Source organism: Telopea speciosissima, chromosome 11 (genome assembly GCF_018873765.1).
Source record: "Telopea speciosissima isolate NSW1024214 ecotype Mountain lineage chromosome 11, Tspe_v1, whole genome shotgun sequence".
In the NCBI taxonomy this organism is placed as follows: Eukaryota; Viridiplantae; Streptophyta; class Magnoliopsida; order Proteales; family Proteaceae; genus Telopea; species Telopea speciosissima.
The window spans coordinates 49,863,138-49,887,627 of record NC_057926.1 but is presented as its reverse complement, the minus strand read 5'-3'; the positions used below and the strand labels follow the sequence as shown (position 1 = coordinate 49,887,627).

The following is a 24,490-nucleotide window of genomic DNA, read 5'->3' as shown; positions in this document are numbered from 1 at the left end:
TTAATTCGAAGAGAATAGCTTAGTTGACATGGACCAACACTTCACAATTAAGAGGTCATGAGTTCACTCTCCTTGAGGTCTACCTATCAACAAAAAAATTGGTTATTATCTAGACTAACCAAATAATCTAATGATAAAGTATGATCAATTCTAGCCCGGCCTACGCATGTTAGGGTCGGGCTTGGGCTGAAATACCTCAACATGATCTAGGGTCGAGCCGAGCTTAGACTGAGCCTTGAGGACCTTGACTTGGGCATGGGTTTTCAAAAACCCAATCCTTTGCACCCGTAGGTTGCCTGTTGTGTGCATTCTTGGAATGCATTCTGAGTTGATTTCGCATTCTCGGATGATAAAATAGTTGTTTTTATTGTCCGAAAATGCGAAATCGACCCAAAATGCATATGAAACACAGCCCTAGTGTTTCTCATCGTCCATCACACACTATAATGGGATGTGGATCCATCAAATATGATGCAAATATGATCTTATGTTGTCGGGAGAAGAGTTCTCCAAGCAAATGCCATAGGACAGAGCATCAATGAGGTGCAACAAGATGGTATTTATCTATAGGAGGGGAGTGAAGTAATTTCACATGAAGAGGAGAAAAAAAAAAAAAAAAATGTTAATGTACCCTCCCCTAGCTGCCGAGAGAATCTTTTACTTTTATTGTTTTACAAGATGAAGGCAATGATATTCAAGCAATTTGGCTATAACCCTTATATAGGTTTGCCATCTGTTTCATGTGGAAAGAGAAATACCAGTGTCGAAATCGAATGGATAGCTCTGGGCAAGATTAATACCTCAACAAATTAAGAGGTCATGAGTTCAACTCTAAATCCTCTTCAATTTCCTAAAAGTGCAGTTTGATGCAGTTCGATATTGAGACCTCTAACACGTGGAAAATGTTAAATTAAACGATGTCGAGCTCGAGAAAAAAAAACACAATCCAGATAGTCATGGGTACTACGTTAATTAGCCTTGGATCCATTTGGCAATCTGAAATTCTAGTCCTACGTAAAGGTATGATCAGGGTCTACCGGTCTACCCCATTGAGTGGAATGCCCCCTTAGCCTTAGGTAACTTTATCTATGGAAAGAATTCAAATATGAACTCAAATAGTTATCAAGTATGGAACTCTATTTTTTTGGTCATATGGTATGATATAATTTGAGTAATGTTTTCTCTCTCTCTCTCTCTCTCTCCAAATTAAAACCACTTCCTCTGCTGAGTCCAAATCACTCCTAAAAAATCAGATATTCTTTCTATACTCTAAAACAGGTGAGTCCAAATCACTCCTAAAAAATCGGATATTCTTTCTATACTCTAAAACAGGTCAATGTTCCATCTACCATTTAACATTGAGATTTTCCCTATTTTAAACCTAAAATTTAATTAATCGATAATGTATGGTTTTATATTTTTGTTTTTTCAAATTCCGCTCTTTTTTTTTTATTATTTATGAACTAAGATAAAATTAGATTAAAAGAAAATAGAAAGATTATGGTTTAATCTAATTTTATCTTAGTTCATCCAAAAAGAATGAATGGATTTGAAAAAATAAAATCCGCTCATTTGTTTATATCTAATTAGTTTGATCTCTTTTCTTACGTTGTTTTTTATTATTATTATTATGGCTGTGTTTGGTATGCATTTTAGATTGATTTTGTATTCTCGAATTATAAAAATAGTTGTTTTTATGTTCTGAAAATGCAAAATCAACCTAGAGCGAGTCCAAGAATGCATACCAAACACAGCCTATGTTTCTCTTTATTTCCTTCATGTTTTTTTTTTTTTCACAGTTCTTTCACCCCTACCTCAAATCTTTCTCCATTAAAATACCATTTTGTTTGTATATCAAAATAAATAAATAAAAATTAAATTAAATTAACAAAGAGACAAGTGGTGTAATAACTATTTCACCTTAAATGTGAAACTTGTCAAAATGGATAATCCTTGTGGAACAGCAAGAGTAACTAATTACCAAATCTTAAATTTCTCTTAATTTGCTCATCAAAAGAAAATGGACCCTTAGGTATTGCATTCCATTGTGAAACCTGAGTCCAAGTCAGTTTGGCTCCAAGTTTATTTAGGCTCCAACCAATCCTAACTTTATTTTAGTAAGAAGCATAAATGAGCTCTACCATCAATTTAAATAAAATATGAAATAGTTAGAACACATTTTTCTTCAATCAAGTTGAAAGAAAATGGTTAAAAATAATATGGGGAAGTGTTTTTTGTTCGGAAGCGTGTTTTCTGCACATGCATAGGGATCAATGGGGGAACGCACAAGAGCATCAAACGGGGCATCATTTACTAATTTCATAGGGTGTGTGGCGATCGTTTCAAAATACCCATTGATGTAGCATGCAAATTCATAACCACATTGACAGTGTAAGGAACCATCTCCCAAATTATATTTTTTTATCTAGACATTGTTGTTCACTCATAATATAAATTAAAAAAATGTAAAAATAAATAATTTATATTGTAATTTATGAAGACATCACGTTCCATTAATACATTTAAGTACCTTAACTTTTTTTTCTTTTTATTTTCTAACTATGCTTTTTACAAGTCCTTGTTAAGCTAGATTAGACAAAACCACATAGAAATCCAATAAATGCTACATAAAGCATGCTAAGGTTTTAGTATGTTCCAAAATACCCTCCCAATACTCATTCTCGTCCTCTCTCCGCACCTCAATGAATAGAATCATGGAGTGAAACTTGGTCCTTCTTTTTTTTTTTTTGTGAAGTATAATTTATCATATGACCTCCCAATATTCAATACTCGCAAGTCATTGATTTTGACTAAAATTCACCCATAGCCCATGAAACCGATATCTTTTTACCCACTTTTCTATTTTGGATCAAATTTTCCTTAAGCTATGACGAAAGAGAATATTTTAACCGTTGGTTTGTGAATAGGTAGACATCAAAGTCTTTTTGGACTATCAAATTCCAATCCAAATTGAGTTTTTTGTAGTAACAAAGTAAGGTATAAAAATTTTAGGACAACAAAGTGGGTGCATGGACTATGGAGGCTCATAGACATACTAGAGAAGGTATACCATAAAAAAATCTAAATTAAGTGAAAAGCACAAGGGGGAAATCCCTCGGTCACAATGGTTTATACAACTGAGTTGGACCACCAAACAAAACATATGGCCCACCAAGAAATTATCCTATCCATCCAACAGCCTAAATTGAGAGTCAAAACTCATACTTTGTCAATAATAAAAATAGGAAAAAAGAACACTACCGTCGCGTGGCTCCTGCACCTAGACACAATACCACTACCACCTTGCCCCCATGAAAAGGTGAAAATCCTATCCATGTCAGTACTTATGTGCGCTCTCCCATTGTTCAGCATGCACGTGCAGGCTCTAGAGGCCCAGACAGCGTGCTATCGTCCTAAAAATATGAAAAGCAATCGTTATGCTACTCTTTTAAGCAAAGCAGGTGCATGGACGGTTTGGGAGTCTGGTGACTTAAAAGCCCAATTTGTAATGAAGCATATGGTCATGGTGGACCTATTGGTGATAAATTAGTTGGACACCCACTTAAAAGGGATTCTTAACTTTATGATGTGCCCTAAATTTAATACAGGGGTGGCCATGCACTTAAGTGGGACCATGTATGCTTTTAAATCTTGAATACCTTACACGTTAGATTAGGTTAATTAATCTGGAGAATTTGAAAATGCGTAGCATTGAGTTAGTTGGAGCCAAAAAACCCAGCCCAACTTGCGCTCTTAACAATAAGAATTGAGAGAAATAACGCTACTTGGTCGTGTGCAGTGCGCAGGCCTCATGTAATGACCATTGTAATCCCATGGAAAGATGGAAATCTCTGGCCCCCCTGGGGGTGTGATGGTCATTTTGCATGATCCAATGTCTAGGCGTAAGGGCCGCACACCACACATGACGAGGTAGTGTTCTCTTTCCCATAAGAATTTAAAGTTTTTGATTTTTTTTTCAAGTCCTAAGTTAATATTTGGAGAAAATACAACTGAAAAAATGATTCTATCATGCTAATGCCTAGAATCCATTTTATCATGTTCTTAATTTTATCACATGGATTGATGATTTGATAGGTTAAATTATTGAACCTATGGAGTACCTTTTTGATGGGTCGTTTATGTCAAATTTGTAATGGTATCAGACATATTGGCCCACCTTATAGGGAGATTCCTTATTGCTTTTTCAATGGTCTTGTTGAACCAAATTCTTCAAGTTTTTTTGCAAATTAAGAGTACGTACTACAATGACACAACATGTCAAATTTGCCTAATATTTTGTTAATAGTTAGATGTTGATGTGGATTACATGTAAAATTATATAGGGATAGACCAAATCATTGCATGTCAGTTATTATTTTACGAAGAGAGCGGTTTGGGTCATGAAGTGATGGAAAATTCACTCCCAATGATATATAAAAAGAAAGGAAATAGTTTTTTTCATGGTATGACCTCAAAGTATTCACAACTAGGGACAGAGTTGGGATCTTCGTTAGCATAGTTACCTTATTGTGTGTTTATGCGAATAGAGATTCTAGACACAAATGCAAATACACTTTTGTATATGTATCGGACTTGATCATTTGATAACTCTGTAAGGTTTACTGTCGGATATTACAAATATTAACTACGACAATTTGGCAGAGACAGGTTCGTTCGTCTTGCAGTTTCAGAACCTCTCTCCTGTGTTAGTTACCTTCAAGGTGAAGCTATCACCGTTCGGACTGGTTTGTTACATGCCTTGGGAGAAGGTTTTGATCACATTCTGGTAGAGTCTGACTACTTGGAAGATGAAGGTCCTTAACAATCAAGCTTCCCCCCATCTCTCTATTTTATCTAACAACTCAGGACATCTCTTATCTATCAAGCCAATTCCTCAGTTGTTTGTTTTCCTATATTCCGTGTCTCTAGCATGTATGACTTCTTGGCCAGTTTCATCTCCATGGATTGCCAAGCTTTGTAATGGTATTTCCATACGTTTTCCATGCTATCCTCAATAGATCTTTCTTTACCACAAAAAATTAAAAAAAAAATACGACAATTTGATAAATTAGCAACGCATCCTTACTATTACCACCTATTCCTTAAAATGTGTTATATCTATTTCACATCGTCAATTAATTATCATGTATAATGTATAAATGATATAAAAATAAAGGGAAAGAACACTACTAGTCTGCATAGAATACGCTAGCGCCTCCCAACACCTCTCTCCTCCCTCCTATGTAATGACATGTCTATACCCTATTGTCAAAGGAGAGCTAGATATGTGCAATCAAGTAGGAAACTCAAACCCAAAAATAAAAATAAAACTTTAATAACTAATATTTATTTTTACAATATTAAAATGGGGAATGCACACACAATCTTGTTGTCATGTACCATGTGATAAACATGGATGATGATTTTGTTACCATTATCCATGTGGTACATATGGATGATGATTTTGTCACCATTTTCCATGTGGTACATATAGACCCTCAAGTACGCCAAACATCTTTTTGGCTTTTCCAAGGAAAATAGAAACCTTCCTGGGACAATTTAGGCAAGATGTTGGAAAAGAGAAACCCTCTTGAGATAATTTAGGCAAGATGTTCGCCATAAAATTTGGCCCTAAAAAAGCTGGGATAATTGTGAAGGAAACCTTCTCTTTTTTTGTTTTTCGATTTCTGACTTATATGGTTATCTTTCTCAATTCAACCAAATAATATTGAGAAAGAAACCCTTTAGTTGGAGGGTTCAACCCAAAACTTTAAGGTGTTAACTGGAAATAGTCCAAGGGTATTTTGTGGGTTATCGCAAAATGGTATTGCTTGAACCTTTGAAGAGGGTCATATATCCCACATAGCTAGGGAGATATTCCACTCCACCTCCTCCATTCCCCAATTGACATGCCTGGTCTTCAGAGCCAGGTGAGTCAGGTCAAGAAGGAACAAGCAACAACCTTAGACAACCAAACAAGTTCTTTCACGAAAAAGAAAGTCTTTAGCAATATTAGTTGATTTATTTATTTAATATGGTATCAAAGCAATTTTTTTTTTTTTGGTTATTTTCTAAAAACAAGATAAAATAATAAAACATAATTATTGCAAATAATAATTTTATAACTACTTTATCAAAAATTTACAAGTAAATCACCGAGCTCATAATTTCATCAAACCAAATTCATGATTCTCTTTCAAAATATTATCCTTGAACGAGAAGTACTCTTTATTAAACATCACTTTCATTGACGATCGAATAGAATTGACTCAATGTAATGATGTATAATCACTTAGATATATACATCAACGATATACATCATTCCTCTCAGGTAACTTCGTAATTCACTTGATCATAAAATTTGACTCATAAGTATACTTCATCATTCCGATCATAAAATTTGGCTCATAAGTATACTTAATCATTCTTTATTTATCTATAAAATTGAAACTCAATCAAAGTTCTCTAACAGATAAAAGATAAATAAAAAATAGATAATATTTTATGTCCAAAAACAATACCCTATATAATGCAAACACTTGTGTCTAGCTCTCTCTTGCTCATGTGTAATGACCTCCTTGCCCCAAGACCAACCACGTGAGTAAAACAGTTGAAACTAAGCATTCAACCAGTCCATGCTACTACATTTTTGCCAATTTTAGAAGTTGAATCCCAATTATTTTACCTAATTTTTGTTAAGTGAACAAATAATTTCCTAATTTATCTTAGATTCTGAATGCAGTTTTTTTAACGGCCCTTTTTTTTGGGAAACTGAATTTTTGATAAAACGAATATTTCAAGATCTAAATATTCCACCGAGATCGTTTCTATTTCAGCTTTTCAGGGTTGGCGCAACTCTGAGTGATCTTCTCGGGAAAAGGTTCAAATTAAGATCTCAAAGCTGAGAATTTGGAGGGAAATTAGGTGTTTTAAATTCAGATTCAGAAACAATTCTTGAGGAGGATTATAGAGCTCTCTACTTGTCAAATCAAAGCTCGAGATTCTTCATCATCATCATGGCTGCGAGTCTAGCATGCAACACCGTAGTTCAACCGAAGACGGTTGCTTCTAAAACCCTAGCAAGTCGTCGCGTTCTCTCAAGAATTTCTTCTCCTGCAAGTGAGTCGATTCATTAATTGGTTTTCTTTGGTCACTGTTTTCATTTTTCCCCTTACCTCTTAAAAGTTTTATATTTCTTTATCTTTGTAGGAACTCTTAATGGATCATTGGTATCTACATCTCAAAAGAAAGGTTTTTGCGTCTCTAGACTATGTGCTGTGCCTGGGACTGTGAATGCTGATGTTTCGTTTGAAGATAAGAAGATCGAGAATCCGATTGTTGTCATTGATAATTACGACAGTTTCACTTACAATCTTTGTCAGGTTTTCTTTCTATCTTCATTTCATTCACCAAAGTTGGAATTTTTATTTTGTACTTTATGCGCCCAAACTGGAGAAAGGACTTTTCTAATCGGGTCTATCTCTTTCTGTTTTGAAGTATATGGGAGAGCTGGGTTGCAACTTTGAGGTATACCGAAATGATGAACTTACCGTAGAGGAGTTGAAGAAGTAAGAGATTTTCTCTTTAGTTGGGTTGTTGCCAATTTCATGCATATGACTTGATATGGGAAAAATGTCCTAATCTCCTTGATGAGGAAAAATTAACCATTATACCCTAATTGTTAGGACTGAGAATAAAAATTATTAACTTTGTTAGGTAGATTGTTGTTAAAGTTTACCACTCTCAATCCATCACAAATCAGACAGCAAGATCTGGACGAGGATTGACAACATAAATACTGGCCAAGTTTAAAATATTCTTGAGATTCACATCTATACTGATTCTGTTTCATCTTCAAACAGCTTAATACACTGTTCTTGACTGCATCAGAAAGAAAATGGAATTAATGTTGAATGTTGGTTGCCAAGTTTGTATCCGAATGAGATTTTCAAGGGGGGGGGGGGGAGAATGAAAGTCTAAAATTAATCAACTCTCATGGTTATTTTCCAATGAGTGTGACATAATCAATTAATTTCTTAACGAGGGAGATCGGGGTAATATCCTTCTGACAATAATCTGAGAGGAATTAGATTTGTTATGGACATGTCATGCCTTTAACTATTTGGTATAGATGAATTTATTTTGTCATATGTACAGGAAAAATCCAAGAGGAGTGCTTATATCCCCAGGACCAGGTTTGAGGACAACCTATCTTATGACTGTTCAATAATACAATGTCAGATTGGTTAAGTGCAGTGTGTTTCCCTCTTACAGGTGCACCTCAAGATTCAGGGATATCATTACAAACTGTTTTGGAGCTTGGACCTACAGTACCTTTATTTGGTGTTTGTATGGGATTACAGTGCATTGGGGAAGCTTTTGGGGGTGCGTATTAAAAATTGTTTCTGCTACTTATTTATTTCCCACTTCTATTTGGATTCATTTTGTTTGTTTGAATTTTGTGGTTACATACTTAAAACAAACATTGACTTTTTGTAAAGTTCTGTTGTTGATAATGGAGTCAATTACCTTTACTGTTTTGCAGGAAAGATTGTGCGCGCTCCTTTTGGTGTAATGCATGGGAAAAGTTCTCTTGTACATTATGATGAAAAGGGGGAAGCTGGTCTGTTCTTGGGATTGTCCAAGTAAGTTTTCAGATTTCCTTTTCTCTCCCCACACATAATTTAATGTTGTAAAATTTTTTTTTTTTTTAATTGTTTAGGTTGCTTCATGTTAAATTTCGTGAAATTTGTGTATGAAATCTAATGTTTATTATTTCAGTCATTTTAAGTAGCTAAGTTGCTTTAATTTTTCAGCTTAGAGATAAAGCTTACTGAATTCTATATGTTCTGTTACAAGATCTAGATACACATAGGTATTATTAAGGCGTGCGCTTTGGGCATGTGCCTTGTGCCTAAGTCGGGAGGCACACTCCTTGAGCCAAATGCTAATTAACTATGAGCTAATGGCAGGCATAAAATGACCATCAGTGAGGTTGTGAAGAATGACATGCTTAGTCTGGGTCTTGTGTCAAGTATGATAGAGCCTTTTGGAAGGCAGGGATCCATGTTATCAACACCATGTAGCTGAGATTTTCCTGATTTTCTGGGCTATCCTCTTTCCTCTTACTTTCATTTTTTGTTTTCCATTACTTACTTTTCTTATCCCATTTCTTCATTTTTAATCTTATCCCTATCTGAGCAGAAAGAATATGAGCCATAACACTGAGACTGACTAATCATGTGATCAGTAACTTGAGAATTAGTGACTTAAGAGGAGGAAGTGGCAGAGGTTAGAAGCTTGCAAGGATGAGGTCAAAGAATCTGACACAATCATTGTAGGAAAGGAGCCATCCAATTGTGACATAATCCATCGAAAACTGCAAGATCTTCTCTTTTGATGGTACAACTGTCCGCATGTAATCCATAGGGATTCCCTATGGACTCCGTTTCAGTCATCACAGTGTTTGCTCTAGCTCCCCCTCTTCTGCCACCTCGCATACCAACAAGAGCAGGTTTAGAAGGATGTCTATGAAGGTCCCAGAAGGTTTGCCACAATGGTCGCATCTGATTCTGTCTTTGTCATCCCCATAACTTGAACCTTGGCCTCTTCCTCCACCACGCCAACTCCTTTATGAGCTAGAGGCAAGAGCAGATCTCTCAAGGGATGGTGCAGTTTCCATGGCCACTCTTCTGTTTTTTTCACTTTGCAAATAGCCACATACTGCATCCAGAGATGGAAGGGGTGATTTGCCCAAGATTTGCACTTGGATTGGTTCATATTCTAGGTTTAGCCCACCAAGGAGAATCAAGACATGCTCTTTCTCAAATGTTCTATATTCCTTTGTGTCATTTTTGGAATTGGACAGTTGGAGGTACCTATAATGATCATACTCCTTTTAGAGACCAACAACTGTTTTATAGTACCCAAAGATAGTTTTGTCTCTCTGTTTCATTGTGATAATCATCTGGAGAAGTTGGTAGATTTTAGCCGAGTCACCCACTTGGTCAAAAGTCCTAGCAACACAATCCCAAATATCCTTGATTGTCTCCTTCTGCATAAACCTCCCATTTCTGATATGCCAGATCACTTGAATGAAGAGCCTTGATATTACCAGTGATGTAACCTAACTTCCCATGACTTCGTAAGTCATGGAGTGAGCCCAATCCAGATAGTTGGTGTTGTCCAACATAACAATGAATGTATGGATGTTTGGATTTTTAAGAGTAATCATACTGGGCTAAGCACCACTCAAACCACTAGCCGAGGCTTCCATTGGTCCACCGACCTTTGACATTATGTGAGAGCACACTTGGGAAGTTGGTTGGATACCCAAACCAGATAGGGAGAACACACTCTACCCAAAAACTCTTTACCAACACTCACACAACAATTCCAACAAGCAATTAGATCACATAACTTGAAGAAACTTCAATCAAATGTACATTTCAAGGTGTGCGTTCATCCTATCACAACTCACAATCCCCAATAGTTTAATTCACCAACAAATAACACTAGATTGCCTCAAGCTTAACAATCAAGGTGAAAGAATAGCCCGTAAACCAGAATCTGGTAGTGCTGTAACATTCTAGAAAGTTGAGTTACAAAACAACAACTGACCTCCTTTGCAACCAAGGTCATGGGGGCTTAAAGGAAGACCCTTGGGCGACTCCAATGAGCCTGGTCCCAATTTCAACTGATCCCTGTGGAGAGAGAAAGGGAGCAGAAACTATAGGGCTGATGGTGCCCCTGTTTTGCCGTCCTTGCTCATAAATCTGTCCTCACAGCTTCAAATCTTCGTCAATGTCTCTTCTAGTTGGTGGGTGAACAGCTTGGACAACTCTTCTTACATGGTGCAACCTCTGTTGGAGCCCTTTACTTTTCTAGTGTTCCAAAAACCAGAGGCACATGGAGAGACAAGTTGCTGGTCAACTCTCAATCCAGCTCTGATACCAAGTTCAAAGTAATAAAGAAGAAAGATGAGAGAAGATAAAGAAGAAGAAGAAGGATACAAAAGAATGCTTGGGGAGAGAATCGATATCTCTCCTTTATATTTATGAACTTGTGAAAACTATGTAAGATTACATCAATACCCCCACACTAATATAAGAATACATAGGGAGGTAATAATACAAGCTTATTTAACAAAATACCCCAGAAAAGTCCATAACTAGTAAGTTATTTACTTGGAACCTTATTTTTACAAAGTTTTTTGTGCCAAGGGTAATCATTGTTGGGTTCAATTCTTTGAAGCATCACTGTCACTGATGTAACAGAAATCATCTCAGTTGACTCTTGAGACCAGCTCTATGATCTGTCTTCAAGTATCAGACACCACGCCTCTTTAAGATTTTAAACAGGTTGCTGACATATTGCAGCTCCAGATCATTTAAATTTCTAGAAAAACCTTGGGTAGTGGTGGCCAATGGTGGGTAGTGGTGGCCCATGGGCAGGTTTGGGTTCACTCCGACCAAATCTGTTTATGACCCAACCCACAGTCAATAACAATTAACCCAATACTCAAACCGACCCACCTGCGAACCAATTTACAACCCACATAATAAATATTTATATGTTACATAGTTATGATTTTGCCTCTACCAACCTATCATGTATCCAACCCCAAATTTATATGTTACAAAGTTTGCTTTGCATTTCATTGACAAGGTAGATTTTGCCATGCCATACCCAAATTGACCCAGCCTAAATTGGTTGTGTGAAGCAGCAGGGGGTGAATGAAAGAAAGATGGTAATAGATTGGGGAGAGAAAGAGGGGCCCGATTGGAGAGGAGGTTGTAGATCCGGTTGAGAGAGAGAGAGAGAGAGAGAGAGGAGAGAAGAGGGATGAGGGAGATGGGCAGAAGAGGGGAGAGAGGGAGGTGAGACAGATCAGAGAAACGTGGAGAGAAGAGAGAGCGAAGGGGGTTGTAGATCCAGCAGAGAGAGAGAGATATCACAGATTCAGGGGGTGGAGAGAGATCAGGCGGGGTTCGGACAGGAGAGCAAGGTATACTTGCTTACTGAGTTGAACACTTGAGCCTGAACCTTACCCATTTATTATAGACCACCTATTCTGTACCTGTTTACTACTTGGGTTGGGTTGAGATTCGCCACTCTTAACATTGGGTTTGTAGCTCATATAGGCCAGTGCCTGCCTTCTTTTCAAGCTTAGACAGAATAGCTCGGAGCTTAGTGCATAGGGCCCTGGTTTGTCATCATTAATATGTCTTTAGATTGAGCAGGAATGCTCATTGGAACCTGAATTTGAGTTCTCCGTTTTCTGATACATTTCCCGACTCCAAACATCACATTCCAGGGGCAACTCCCTTCGGCGTTTCAGTATGATCTCATTCACCTTCTTAAGCACCAGATTGCCAGATTGCCTCCTTGAAATGATCTAGCAAAGATATCCCCACTTAGTATCATTCTCTTATAGGGAGACATTGAAAAATATGGTTCCATGTGTGAAGACATGGCTTGGGACACATGTTGACTTGTGGAACAGGAATACAGAATACACGTTGATAAACTCAAGTAGGCTGGAAAAGGACTAGTTGAGATGGTTTAAAATGCTTACCTATGTGACTATGATTGTCAACATCTAACTATTATAGATGACAGAGATCCATGCAGATGCTCTTACTCCTTTACTATGTAGGGCTGAAGTCACATACCACAATGTAATTACTTATCTGTTGGAAATTGCATTTATCCTGAATAACTGGGTAGTTCACTTTTTTAGGCTTATTCTGAATTTGAGTTTCAGACCTCTTAATTGGATTCAGTTAATCAAGGTTTTAGGTCTCGGTTTCGCCAGGCCACGAAACCGAGATCTTGCCGGCGAGATCATGTATTTTTTTTCCTGAACTCGATGGTAGGTTTCGGTGGCCATATAGCCAAGATAGAGGCTGAAACTAGACATTCACCGTATTTTAGGCCTTCTAAACACAGTGGAACCCTTAGTTTTTACAAATTCAAACCCAAAATGTGACTACTGACCCTAAGTTGGTAGTCTACAAGTTTAGATCATGTTTCTATGAAAAATATAGTTTTTGAGATGAATAGTTACCTTAGGTTCTTGAGATGCAGCTTGGAGGAGATTAGCAGCTTCAATCTTTAATGAATCAAGCTTTGATGAGGTGTTGGAGGTGTGATTTGCCAAAAGAAATGAAAAAAATGACCCAAAGATGGAGTTTCCCCTTCACAGAGGCGAGACAGGCAAGAGCGAGTTGAGATCTCGTCGAGTTATGGCATATTATGAACTTTCTGGTTCTACCGAGTCGAACCGAAATGAGAAATAGCTCGAGATCTTGGCGAGATACCGAGATCTTGAGCGAGATAATGACAAATTTGTGTATCGCATGACGTTTCGTCTTGAGGTCCTATGAGATCAAGTTAAAAGCGAGATCTTGAACTATTCAGTTAATCACATAAGATTTTTGCCCATAGTTTCAACTTTCAATGACCATCACTAAGGGTGCATTATTCGATTATTCTATTTGAATTTGAGTTTCAGACCTCTTAATTGAAACTCTCAACAGTTCTTTTTTCTGTATTGCTGTCAAATTTAAGAATCAAATTTCTTAGACCTCTTATCCATGGTTCTTTCTAAATATTCTTTCTTCCTTTGAGTCCTCTTTCTCATCTGTTTTTCTTTTTTTTTTTCCCTGAATTTTTGTGGTTGAAACTACCACAGTAGCACAATAGGAATGTTATTCTCTCTCCTTAGACTTTGGATTTTTTTCAAAGAGGATGATCATTGTGGGATAGATGGAGTATGTGCATTCTATATTACTTCTAGGTATGGGCTGTTGCTTGGTGCGATGGTAAAAGCTTGGGCCGCAAGCATGAAGATGATGGTTTGAATCTGAGGATGACCACTTACAAAAAAATGTTGAAGGTAAGGACTGACCTCCAATCACCCTTACTGGGACCCTGTGAAAGGCTCACATCAGTTATTTCCCTTTATGCTTTACTTTCAGGTTTTACAATTTTTTTTAAACTCAGAATACCCCAGTCATGCATGCATGCACCTTGCACCTTGTGCCTCGTGTGCTTGAAGGCCTTGGCACCTTGAGTGTGCCTCTCACTTAAATAACTCTGAATGAAATCAATGACACTATTTTTGTTAAATATTGGGGGGGGGGGGGGCTCAAGTATTAAGCGGCTCCATGAAACTATTTTTGGCTATTATTGGCATGGGGACATGTTTTTATTAATTTTTTAATTTTTCTTGACCCTGTGCCTCAGTTATATTATTGCCCAGTCTGGCTTTTCTATTTGATTAACAAAATATTTGTGTTTAATTTGAATCTTTGAAAAGATGTAGATTTAGAGCAAGAAAAAGAAGTTAATAAATGAAAAAATGGGGCATGCTTGGTCTATCAAACTTTGCAGTTCATTACATCAAAGAGTGAGAATGTATGATGTGCATCATTATTAAAGTCATCCATTTTGGAAAGAAGATTTTGCTTAAAGATTAGGAAGTGCTATTTTAGTTAAATAGGGATTGATATTGTGCTTTCATGGTGGGGGGGGGGACTGGGTTCATATCACTTCATATTCTTGTTCACATGCAAAATTTTTTATTCACCTTTTAAATTTAATTGAGATGGAATATTAATCAATGACATGATTAAGCAGCTTTGATCTCAGGTTCTGTAATCTTATTATTGGTAATGTATGTGCTTTGATTCTGTAATCCATCTTTTAATTAGTTGGTAACTGTTTGAATTACCTTTAAATTTTAAAGATTCTACACTATAGACAGTTAATGCTTGGTAGAATCCTACCAAATATGGATCCCTTGGGTAATTTATTTGGCTTACATCATCCTTTTTAGTATTTGTGCTTGTCTATGTTCTCTCTTTATTCAGAACTAGTAACTATATCCAGTTTGCATCAGACTAGGCATATTTAATTGGTAGTCTGAAAGTATGTTTGACTGTTTGTGTTATAATGCAGCCCTTTTACTGCTGGTAGATATCATAGTCTTGTGATCGAAAATGAGAGTTTTCCTAGTGATGAACTTGAGATTACAGCATGGACAGAGGATGGATTGATTATGGCTGCTCGTCACAAAAAGTATAAGCATCTTTTGGTAATGTCCCTTTTCACCAAAATGTTCCGTCAGGGAAATCATTTTCTTTATTAATGTGGATTATGTCTGATGGATATGGAAATTAGTTAACAAAATTTGGATTTAAAGTAAAAATACAGTGGCATATGTTGATCATGCCAAGAAAGAACTAAATGAGTTGAGAATATTGCTTCCCCCCCCCCCCCCTGTTTTCTTTCATTTTGTCCACTGATTACAAATCATGTTTAATATATCAAGAATACCTTAACACTGTAGCATTGCATCTGATGGTCTAAGTTGTATTACATAGGTGATTTAGTATGGGGATGATTTAACATGAAATTGATTCCAACATCTTTTATAGTCGTTAAAATTATGAGTGATTATTCCATTAAAGGTTTTTAGAGTATAGACTCCCTGATAACATAGTTGTTAAGGCGTCGCCTGGGCATCCAAGCTCTAGTGAAAAGGAAAGGCGTGTTATCTCTCTTTATTTTTGAATTAAATGAATATGGTTCTCTTTTTAACTCGCACATTGGATTGTGTATATGGATATGGTACAGCATAATTCATGGAATCATGCTTTCAAGCATGTAAAAGAAAAAATGAAAAGGGTGCTGAATCAAAGTTTCTACTTAAACACTTAACCCTTCGAGCCTCTGCGTATTGTGATTCCACTCGTCAGGCATTCCAGAGTGGCGACTCCAACAGGCAGCAACTCCGGTGGGCGGCGGCTCTCTTGGCTCTGGTAACAGGTACCTTCTTCAGCAACCTCAGGCAGCAATCCGGCGGGTGGCAGCTTTCTTTCTTCTCCAGTTCTCTGTTTCAGTCCATCTTTGCGGTTTCTTTTTTTCCCCCCCTTTTCCTCAATCCAGCTTCTGCTCAAGTTCAGAATCAAAATCTGGGGGATTTTGATTTTGGAATGGAAAAAGTAAAGCTGAGCAGTGGCAGATGGAACGAAACCTGCAGACAAGATTCAAAAGGCAAATCTGTAACCATCTATAGTTGAGTACCCAAAGGGAAAAAATAAGTGTACTGTTTATGAATGTGGATGGAAACACATACTAACCTAAACACCATCTAGGTTCAACATACATGCTCACCTACTAGGTGCCTTGTTGCCTCGGGTGCGGGCTTTCCTCTACCACCTTGGTTCGCCTAGACAGCTATGCTTGATAAGGTCTGGAAATGCAAGGGCAATTGATGCAGATTAGACAGGGGATCTGCCGGTGGTGGGTCAGATCGACGGGAAAAAACAAGAAGAGGGAGTCAAGTTTGAAGTATATGAAGTATTGGAATTCCAACCTACCGAGTCCCTTCCTATCGTCCAAATTTTCTATTAGTGGTTCTAGGGAATAGGCGGAGAAGTGGAAATCATTATGTGCATAGGGTATCATGTCATAATGATGTCACGATGCAACCCTCTTCTCACTGCTGCTGGAATCACGTATCATCTCTCTCTAGTATTTTGACCACCCCGTTGGCTGAATATACTTCCAGTGATCAACATCTCTGCATCGGAAGTTCAAAAATACAGTGTTCTACCATTTTAACAATGTGACTAATGTCAAACCTGGCTTCTGATTGTTTGAAGCCTAAAAAGTGGGCTTTTTTAAATGGGGTTGATTATTCTGGAAAATCCAACCGTTCATTCATTGAAGAAAGTGAAGATTATCTTATTTGTAGAATCCAAATTACAATTAGAAGGGGGGGGGGGGGTTCAGAAGTTGAAGGAACTTCTTGAAATGTCTACAGAAGGTAATTATAAACTTCTACATGAAAAGGAAGCATAATGGATTAACAATAATGGATCAGTCTCAAGAAATTGGATTGAAATCCTTGTATAAGTTGTGAAACTAGTGCCTGCATCTTCTTTTCTTTGCTTTGGCTGTGAAAGTGACATATCACCTAATAACGAGAATTGGAATGTTAACCATGAGTGCGTCAAATTGAAATATCTCATGTTTGCTTCTAAGTTGCAGTGACTCATACAGCTTGATGATGCCTATAGGTTGTAACAGTTGCTTTCGTAAGAAGTTGAATCTCAAGAATGTGGTTTATGAGTATTAAGAGAACATCATTTGGTCTCTTGGCTTCTTAATGAAAACATGTCTTTCTCTGTCATGTTAATCAGTTAGCATATTTCCAGTCACTAATAATATTTATTTTCATTTGGTTGACCAATATGTGCTACTACAATTGCAGGGAGTCCAGTTCCATCCTGAAAGCATCATAACGACAGAAGGTAAAACCATCGTTCGAAATTTTGTCAGAATGATTGAGAGAATTGAGGGTAAAAATCCAAGATAGTCAACCCCTCGTTCTCACAGCTCTATCAACAGCAGTGCAAGGTGACAATGGTGATAAATATTGATATGGTCACAGGGTGGCTTGTTTTGTCATTGTGTCTGTGTGATAAAGATGGATATGGTCAGAAGGTGGTTTCTCTTCCTTGTTCATTGTTTGTGTGTGTGTGTGTGTGTGTGTGTGTGTGAGAGAGAGAGAGAGAGAGAGAGAGAGAGTAGATAACCAAGTTGAATGATTTTTTAATACAAATTAAACATTTTCAAGAGCCTAATTTTAAGTCTGGCTAAACAACCAATTAAAGAGGCCATATTAGGCGTGTTCAGATTATTAAGTGGGTTTACCCACCCAAGACCTGTTGTCAGTATTTCCATTATCTGTTTTAACTGATCTGGGTTTAAAACACCTACTCGTAAGTGTAAGTAAAGATCAAAGTTCATATAAACTCTTAGCATCCAACCCTGCTTCCTACCATCTGCTGCTGATTTCAGGGACCCAGTTTTCTCTGATCCCTCAAATAGCAAATTGGAACAATTAGACATGGAACTGTTCAATCTCTTTTAATGGCTGATTTCAGGAAGTCTATACAAACCAACAAATTTCAGGGAGGTGCAAAGGATCCTTTTGTTGTCCATCTCTCTCCCGTTCACAAATGAATTCTCAAGCTGCAAAACAGAACAAAACCTAAGGCTGCATATCTCTTAATACTTCCAAAAGGTTCCCAACTGATACCAATTTGGAGGACCCTTTGTTGTCCATCTCTCTCCCTTTCACAAATGAAATCTAAAGCTGCAAAACAGAACAAAACCTTAGGCCACATATCCCTTAATACTTCCAAAATATTCCCAACTGCTACCAATTTAGAGGACCTTTTGTTGTCCATCTCTCTCCCTTTCACAAATTAAATCTAAAGCTGCAAAACAGAACAAAACCTAAGGCCACATATCCCTTCGTACTTCCAAAAGGTTCCCAACTGCTACCAATTTGGAGGATCTTTGGAGCCATCTTTCCTCTCATTTTTACTGACAAACTTTGTAAGATTTCTGAATTTGTTTCTCCTTTGCAGTTGTTGGTCCCCCACACCCATTTCAATACATATCCAACCAAGACAATCTAAAGGCTTACTTTTTGCCACGTGTACTCAAAACATTGTTAAAAAACAGCCGACCTGTGATTCCAACTTTTGACAAATTGTCCCTCCCACATGACCTCAAACAGAGGGCACATAGAGGAAAAAAGGCAAAATCTTAAAGGAAGAAATACACATTTGTTGTCCATATCGTTATGTAAAATTTTCACAGCTTAGACATTTATTTAAAATGTAAAGGGGAAGACACCATCAATCCAAACATATATCAAATACAGAAAGGCAAGACAATAAGCTATGAAGAATAATATATATACCCACATGATCTCTATATGAACTAACCAACCTCAATAAATCTCCCCCTCTATTCACAATCACAGAAACTGACCCAACTAAATAAAATAGACATAATGACATGAAAGATGGAAAAACAGGTCTGGCCTGCTCTTATGAACCAAAACATATATAGAAATTACATCTCAATTCAAGGCTTCTAGAGGGAGGTGGTCTCAGCTTTGCTTGCTCTGCTCCGGTGCTGGTGGCGCCGCTTACCATGATGATGCCGGCCTCCGCCAAATGTAACTGGATCAAACCCACGGAGCCGCTCGGCCTCACGTGGGTCAATAACACACTCCGACAGAGGAGTTGCGTATCGGACTCGGTCATAACAGTATGAGTATTGCAAGTAATTCTTCCTGAATTTAGCCATTTTGGATCTTTGTTCGGATGTTATGCTGGTTTGGACATTGAGGGCAGTGAGAGAATCACCGGCATCGCACTTCTTCGACGTCAATTCAATCGGGTCGACGGCACAGCCGTGGAGGACCAGGTCGGAGAATTTGGCAATGTAAGGGGCATATTTGTAATTCACTTTGTACTTGCCACCATTGGTAGCCCAAGTAGAACCGTCCCATATAGTGGAGTATAAGGACATTGGCTTGGAGGGGAAGTCTCCACCCATTGCTTCAGTCCTCTTAATCTCTCTTATCGGAACATCATCCACATAAAATCTGATTAAATTTAAAAACAATTAATTAAGACCAAGAAAAATGGAAATTTTGAAGTTACCAAAAACATACAATCACAGACGAAAATTACCCAAAAAAACTTATTACATGGAAAAGCTTTCCGTAAAGAATTGCTGAATTAATTGGCAATAATTTTGAAATTTCATGAAGAAAATTCAGAGACTGGAAGCTAAACAAAGAAAGAATAGGATCATCATTTAACTGAATTCCATGTTAAGGAAGAACTACCAAAATTAATTAACAAAAGATATGATGATAATCAAAGGACCCTTCTAAAGAAATCCAAAAGAGAGAACTTTCTGTAAAAAAAAAATTCCAAAAAGAGAAAAAATTTCCACTTCTGGTAAGCACTAGCTAGAATCACACATCAAAACATCCAAAACAGAAAGACAATCGATACTGAACCATGATAGCTTAGAGATAAATAATAAAGGGTAAATTAGATTTGCAGAAGGAAAGTTGTTTAAAACAAAAGTTGCAATAGTAGAAGAGACCAAATGGTGAGCTTACATAATGAGATTGTCAGTCCAGAGAATGCTGTACTGATGGAAGTCCTCAGAAGGATCGAACCAGAGACCATATCTCTCTTCCCTTCCGGTGCTAGTGCTTCCGTTGCCGTAAATATTTGTTTGAATCCTCCAATCTTTGCCTCGAATATTCCCCAGAAACTCAAAATCCAATTCGTCATGGTTCTTCTCAAACATATCTCCATTAGACATCTAAAGCAACCCATCAGTGATATTAGACAAAACCCAGAAAAAAAATTTGTCCAAAAGGGAAAATAATGATCTGGACATGAACGATTCAATAAAAAACTCACGTAAAACGCAACAACAACTCCGGCAGTGTAATCGGCCGGTAGCTTTATCGAAGCACTGAAGAACCCATGTAAGTAAAGGTCCTGAGAAACAAACCCAGCACCTGGTTTTCAAGAGAAAATCAGAAAAAGACACTAAAAAGTACATAAATAAAGTGAAGAAAAACAGAGGAAAAAAGCAGAACAGAACAGAGTAAGGGAAAAAGAGAGAGAGAAGGACCTGATCTTTCGTTTAGTGAGATATGAACCCTTTTGCCATCTTTTAAGATCATAAGATTATTATCCCCAAACAAATGAGAATACCCTTCATCGAAAGACAAGATGGGTAGAGTCTGATACTTAGACGTTGTTGCAGAAACCAAAACCAGAACTGATAAAACCATAAAAAATCCCAAACTAAAACCCATCATTTATGTATTCTTCTATTTTCCTTACTGTTGTGTCTCTGTGTAATCGTATATTAATAAGCTCTCTCCTTCTCTTTTATCCTTTTCTTCCGAAGAAGGAGCTCGAATCTCCTACAGTAATGGCAATAGAAACCCAAAAGGTAACTCGATCAAACCAAGAGAGAGAGAGAAACAGAAAAGATTGGAAGACAAAAAGGAGAATGTGTTCTTTTTATTGGGGAAAGAAATTGAGGTGTTGGTTGTTCAGTTGAGGATAGATTAAAAAAGAGAATTATGGTAATTCCATTTTTATTAGTTAATAATTAATTTATGGGCCTTATTAACCATGACCGTTGATCTAAACCGACTTGGGTGATTATTTAATATATCTCTTAAATAAAAGACACTTTATATATTCCGTGTCAATAGCGTCTCTGTTATTACTTGTATTTTTGTTCTTTTATGGTCTTTTTTAAAGCTGTGTTTGGTATGCATTCTTGAAATGCATTATGGTCTATTTCGCATTTTCGGACAATAAAAACAGTAATGTTTATTTATTTATTTTGGCATCACAAATGTTTGTGTTATGTGTTTAATGGGTTCAATCTATGGGTTCTAGATTACATCACTCTAGTATGGGATAAGTTAAAAGACATGATTTAATGCGGAGGTTTTTTTGTATTGGTAAATTACCTAACATTTGATATGAAGTATTAGTATACCACGTGTCTAAAATATTTTTTCATCTTATATATAAAAAAGGAAGAGAAACACTAACTGGTCGTGCAGCGCGTTGTGTACTTGCGATCAGACATAACCACGTGAGAAATGATCGATGCACCCTTGGTTCTTTTTGCCTTTCTAGGGGTGTGTTGGTAATTTCATGTGCAGCTGTATCTGGGTGTAGAAGGCGGCAGGCTTTGGTGCAATGGTAAAAGTTGCTCTAGTGTGATCAAGTGGTCATGGGTTCGAATATGAAAACACTCTTTTTGTGAAAATGGGGTAAAGCTACGTATATTATGTTCTTCCCCAGACCTTGTAGTGGTGGGAGTCTTGTGCATTGATTACAACATTTTTTTCGTATCTGAACATTGGTACATGCTGCACTACGCGACCGAGTGATGTTCTTTATGCCTTATTTTATTTATTATTTTTTTTTATTTTTAATTTAATTTTTAACGTGGAGAATGAGAAGGCAAGGAAATGGAAATGGAAAAGGAAAGGTGGACAGCATGGTTGCATTACCGATAAGGCAATCGCCCCATGGCCGTTACTTTTTGAGGATTTTCATGCGTCAGGTCACACCATAACGAATTGAACAACCCAGTGGTACACTCGTTAATAAGATGAAAAAGAAAGGGTAATTTAGTGAAGTTGTAAGATTGAATTTTAATTGATGCACAAATGGTCGACGCATGGCATCTTCGTTGGGCGAAGAATCGGCAACTCAAATCGCCGATGAGATTGTTCGTCTTTTGGGCAGGGCTTCGCTTTATCATCAAATGAGGTGAAGTGACAACATAAGTGGGTCCCACTTTCTGAGTCAGCACCAACTAGCCGTTGCCTACCTGTAGCCTCCAGAAGTGGGTCCCACTTTCCGTGTGAGGGGACAAACCCTTTGTAAGTAATAAGTATTAACAATCTCACGGGACAAAGGTGTTGAGCGTCATTTACTGCGAAGTTAACGCCGTTATTTTTGTCAGTCAATAACGTCCAATTGTAATAAAGCTATACGCCTAACGCCCGTCGAGGACGGTAAAAGTTTTCGCTTTTTCTTCCAGTAATCCGTGAACGTTAGTTGACACGATTGGGTCCCACCTCTCACGCGTAGAAAATTTTCCCATCCTTTTCTTTCTTGGGAATTGCGCTCTTTTCCCGATGAAAAAATACACCTTCATTTGATCAATGTTACTGTTTTACCCTCGGCGTAAGTTAGTGTGTAAGTCCTGCATGGACTAACGTGTGCGCAAAACTCGTGTTTTGGCCTTTTACAGGTTCCTTTTTTCTTTTCTTTTAAAAAACCATAATCCCAATGTGCATAGAGGATGATGCTCCGTCTGCCCCAAACCACCATACAAGTGAGGCCATCAAAGTAATCATGTTCGTTAAATCTGGATCTTTGAAAAAAGCTTCGATCCCTATTTCTCCACATTCCCTAGGGAATCTCAATTAAAGATTATATGACCCGACATTCCCGATCTGCCCGTATCCGCAGCAATGTTTTCCAACCCAAGACAATGGGATAACCATCAATTGTGGGGGTATTTTTGTCCGTAAAGTATATTTTTATACTAAGCTGCAGAACAAAGGTTATTGCCTTTCGCTCATCAAATTCCAAAAATTTATATTAAAAAAACAAAAAAAGAATTTGGCATGTTTGCTACCTAAGAAATCGAGCTAGAACATTTTAGTGGGGTCTACAAGGATGACCCCACCACGTGTCGAAAACTCATCTCATACGCCAGCTTTTCGGTGCTGAGGTGTCTTACCGGATCGAAACGCAATGTCATTGACAACGACATTGCGGCTTTTTATTGCCACGTTATAAGGGTATCCAAATCCGACGTGGTAAAGAGATACACACACTATGGGGACCACAAGATTAGATTCTGCAAGTAATGGGGTCTTACTTTTGAAAATGACAAGCATATCCATTTTCATTTATGCCGTCGATGTATCACGATCAAGCCATGTGTAAGGGGTACAAAGGCCCCACCAAAACTAGGAATTTAAGAGCAATACACCATGTGTCATTTCAACCTAGTTGGCATATTCTTCGGTCTATAGTATACTCTAAGACTAACCCAGACATAGACCAGTAAGACGGCTGGACTGGTTTGACCAGATTCAATCTTGTTTCAACGGTTGAATAGATGTGTGAAGCCATATATTGTACATCATACCCATCCAATGGTTTTATGCATGACCATCCATGGTTGCGCACAACCTTTTGCCTAAAATTAATTAATTTTTTTTTATAAGGGTGGGGAGCATAATGAGGAGAGACTAAACGGTTTCATACATAGTGGGATAGACAAGTCATTTCATGTGTGAAGGAGAGAGAGAATGAATGTGTGTGTGTGTGTGAGTTAGTGAGTGAGTGCTAATGTAAACCCGTTGTATGTATGGGAAAAAGACGTTGCTCAGTCACATGGATCATGTATCAACACGGGATCAATGAAGGGACACATAGGACATCAACTAGGGGGGATTTTTCATTTTTAGGGAGTTAGGGTGGTCATTGCAAGGAAGTTTGTACCTTGGCTCAAGGGCTATAGATACGCTTTTGACGCAAGTTTTTTGGGGCCTAATCACATTCCCTTTCCCATGTTTTATTCATTTTTTTAAGAGAGAAAAAAATGATTTAAAACAAAAAAAAACCTCTTATGTGAAGGGACAAAGGAAATCATAACTTTAGTTAATGGTATCGAATTGGGTATTGATAACGATTGATATCAATATGAGATACATATCAAATGTACCTAGAACTATGTAGAAAACCCCTTAGGCTCAGAGACACTTCCCCCACCCACCCACCCACCCACCCAAGAAAGGAAAAAACCTTATCATATTAAACATGGTAATGATTTTCTATGGGGAGCGTATCACCCACACTCAAACATAAAGGGGGCAAAATGACCTCATGAAAGGTAGAAATCCCACTCCCTTTATGTCAATATGCATGCTCTCATTAACCCTTGTGTGTGCACAAGGACCACGCTCCCCCATAAAGAACACCAACCCAAAGAGTAATTTTAAACCTTTCGTGGTTGGATGATTTGGATCAAT

General features: G+C 37.6%; 2 protein-coding genes across 3 annotated transcripts; one reads left to right on the top strand and one right to left on the bottom strand.

Moving 5' to 3' along the window:
- The first annotated feature begins 6,973 nt into the window (after positions 1-6,973).
- Positions 6,974-17,455, top strand: LOC122646805 (anthranilate synthase beta subunit 1, chloroplastic-like). 2 transcript variants are annotated; one of them, XM_043840407.1, is made up of 8 exons: positions 6,974-7,119; positions 7,210-7,382; positions 7,498-7,568; positions 8,158-8,195; positions 8,275-8,385; positions 8,546-8,645; positions 14,965-15,097; positions 17,282-17,455. In XM_043840407.1, exons 1-8 carry the CDS (start codon positions 7,017-7,019, stop codon positions 17,387-17,389), a joined length of 837 nt encoding a protein of 278 aa, XP_043696342.1. In that variant the 5' UTR covers positions 6,974-7,016; the 3' UTR covers positions 17,390-17,455. The 2 variants fall into 2 exon arrangements, with proteins under 2 accessions (XP_043696342.1, XP_043696341.1); XM_043840406.1 differs by having other exon boundaries at positions 14,965-15,100; positions 17,285-17,450.
- A 1,216-nt stretch (positions 17,456-18,671) lies between these two features.
- On the bottom strand, positions 18,672-20,914 carry LOC122646549 (probable xyloglucan endotransglucosylase/hydrolase protein 28). The gene is made up of 4 exons (XM_043840119.1): positions 20,536-20,914; positions 20,319-20,419; positions 20,009-20,217; positions 18,672-19,480 (listed from the first exon to the last, which is right to left on the bottom strand). The coding sequence occupies exons 1-4, from the start codon at positions 20,723-20,725 to the stop codon at positions 18,964-18,966; spliced, it is 1,017 nt and encodes a 338-aa protein (XP_043696054.1). The 5' UTR covers positions 20,726-20,914; the 3' UTR covers positions 18,672-18,963.
- Positions 20,915-24,490: the final 3,576 nt, after the last annotated feature.

What these genes read in the sequence shown, in the direction of transcription:
- LOC122646805 (XM_043840407.1), top strand. Translation starts at nt 7,017, where the DNA reads ATGGCTGCGAGTCTAGCATGCAACACCGTAGTTCAACCGAAGACGGTT. An exon ending in CATTGGGGAAGCTTTTGGGG is followed by an intron (nt 8,386 to 8,545) that starts GTGCGTATTAAA and finishes ACTGTTTTGCAG; the next exon opens with GAAAGATTGTGCGCGCTCCT. An exon ending in ACAAAAAGTATAAGCATCTT is followed by an intron (nt 15,098 to 17,281) that starts TTGGTAATGTCC and finishes CTACTACAATTG; the next exon opens with CAGGGAGTCCAGTTCCATCC.
- LOC122646549 (XM_043840119.1), bottom strand. Translation starts at nt 20,725, where the DNA reads ATGATGGGTTTTAGTTTGGGATTTTTTATGGTTTTATCAGTTCTGGTT. An exon ending in CTCACTAAACGAAAGATCAG is followed by an intron (nt 20,420 to 20,535) that starts GTCCTTCTCTCT and finishes CTTGAAAACCAG; the next exon opens with GTGCTGGGTTTGTTTCTCAG. An exon ending in TGGACTGACAATCTCATTAT is followed by an intron (nt 19,481 to 20,008) that starts GTAAGCTCACCA and finishes AAATTTAATCAG; the next exon opens with ATTTTATGTGGATGATGTTC.